A 2,385-nucleotide genomic window follows, 5' to 3' on the forward strand; every position below is an offset into this window, starting at 1 on the left:
GACGATGATGATGATGATGATGATGATGATGATGATGATGATGATGATGATGATGATGATGATGATGATGATGATGATGATGATGATGATGATGATGATTACTGTGATTTGCTCCTTCCTTCCTGTCAAACATCTATCGTCCCTTTCTTCTTTTTATTTTTTTACACTCTCTTGTGACAACTCTAATCTTCGTCACTGATATGAACATAAGCGTGTTGAAAATGCCGTAAAATTCCTGAGCTTCGTTGAAGAAGTACAAGGTGAAAAACAAAGTAACAGTTCCTACCTCTCGACATAACATGCCTAAGATCCATGACAAGCTGGAAAGTAAATCCCCCCCCCCCCCTTTTTATACCAGTGCTGGTATCGTGGATGGCACAGGATGCACATACGCTTGGCATTAACACAAACAAATGCAGAAAACGCCCCTAAGCAAAATTCTCACCCTGTAGGTTGCAAGTTCATATTTCTAATGCCTTGCAGATGTGTCATAATATTATTATATAATTCTCTTGTTTTCTTGCTGTGAGTCTCCAGAAAACAAAAGAGCCAGACTTATGAGTGTCAAACGAAAATGTTAAGTTTCCCCCCCCCCCCAAAAAAAACAACCATAAACTATTTGATCATAAAGAGATTTACCGGAATAACTGCTGCTACCAACAGTGCCGCCCGCGGCATGACTGGTGCCGTTAGCGACAACCGTGGTAGCTGTGGTGATGACACTTCCGCCGGAAGTGTTGTTCGAGTGCTCCTGCGACTTCCGGCAGAAGAACCGCCTACAGCAGCAGACGACAGCGACCACGCAGGACACCACGATGACGATGCTGCCCACCGAGATGAAGATGGATGCAGTGACGCCCAGAGACAGGAACTTGCAGATGAAGCGACATTCTGTGGACAGGAAGAGTAGACTGTGACAGCGAGTCATTGGCGGGTTGTCTGCGAGGTGAAATTTTGAAACGGTGAAATGGTGAAAGGGTGAAATGGTATGGGTTTAAGACCTCTATCAAAACTACTCCGTTATTAAAGAGGCGGGACCTCTGAGTTTAACGTCCATCCATGAAAGGACTGAGCATGATTGTTGTGGTTTGCCCCTTCTTTCCTATCAAACATTATCATCCTTATCTCCCCTCTGTCTTTGGTTGGTGTTTGTTACTCCCTTCTTACACATCCAATCTTCGGCACTTATATGACCTAACTGTGTTTGTTTGTTTGTTTGTTTGTTTAGTATAGGGTTTTACGGCGCTCGCAACTGCATAAGGTCATATGAGCGCGCGGGATACACCTAATACTTTTTCGTTGGTAGGAAATTTTGAATTTTGCCCGGGTGGCGGCCGAAGCCTACTCTTATCGATTTTAGACCACCAAGGGATCTTTAACGTGCGCAACTTGCACACGGGCCCTCCGAGATTTTTCGCCCTTGTCCGAGAAGGCTAGGTGTAGATCTTTCCTACCAGAAGATCAGGGGTGTGGCAGAAAGACAGCAGTTAGGAGGAGCCAAGGAGTAGCAGTAGAAAGGCTGCAGAAAGAGTCAGGAGCCCAGAGGTGGGGGCAAAGGAGGTGAGGGGGTGGGGGGCAGAAAGTGGAAATGAAAGCAGACAACAGAACATTGTTAGAGATCAGGAAAGGATGTGAAAGGAGACAATTTTAGAGAAGAAAATTTTTTTGGTCGCTACCCGGAATCGAACCCGGGACCTTTGAATGAGAGGCCAACACCTTAACCTCTAGGCCACGAGAGCCCCCTAACTGTGTTTAGGTGCCGTAAAACTTATCAAAAGTATAGACTGACGACATTATGCTTATGGCCAGTTTTGTTTTTCATTCTCAGCTGAGACATTCGTGATTTCTATCTTTCAGATTGACTAGCTGGCTGACACAGTGAACAGAGAAATACCTTGATTTGGATGTTTGTTTGTTTGCGTAAAGAGAAACAGATCGACACAGTAATTGTAATTTAGTGCTAGGAAAAAGTAATACAGACCGAAAAAAAACAACAACAGAAGGAAAGTAAAGAAGTAGGACCTACCAGTGGTACCCTCCAACAACCCGCCTTGCTTTGGACGAATAGGTCAATCAATTGACCAATAAATCAACAAATCGATACCCAATCAATTAGTATTTTAGTTGCTCCCGCATCCTCCCCCCTCCCCCCCAGGATATTGTTCACAGACAACAGATTTGAATAACAACGACTCACTAGGTAACCGTCCAGTAACGAATCGTACTACAGACCTGCATGCCAGCAAATAAAATACAGCCAGACAGAGAGACACAGAGTGAAATACAAAGAACATGAAACACTGACATAGAAAAATGCCAGGAAAGTGGAAACAAGAACAAAAGAAACAAAAGCGTGGCATGACCAGAAAGTACACTAAAGGACAT

General features: G+C 44.1%; 1 protein-coding gene across 1 annotated transcript in view; it reads right to left on the reverse strand.

The window, feature by feature from the left end:
• Positions 1-891, reverse strand: part of LOC101849351 — a gene marked incomplete at its 5' end in the record, with an annotated part of 3,927 nt that extends 3,036 nt beyond the window's left edge. The window contains 1 exon segment of the mRNA XM_005092098.3: positions 640-891. Coding sequence (XP_005092155.2) covers positions 640-891 — 252 coding nt within the window.
• Positions 892-2,385: the final 1,494 nt, after the last annotated feature.

The sequence above is a fragment of the Aplysia californica genome, unplaced genomic scaffold (assembly GCF_000002075.1).
Source record: "Aplysia californica isolate F4 #8 unplaced genomic scaffold, AplCal3.0 scaffold00040, whole genome shotgun sequence".
Taxonomy (NCBI): Eukaryota; Metazoa; Mollusca; class Gastropoda; order Aplysiida; family Aplysiidae; genus Aplysia; species Aplysia californica.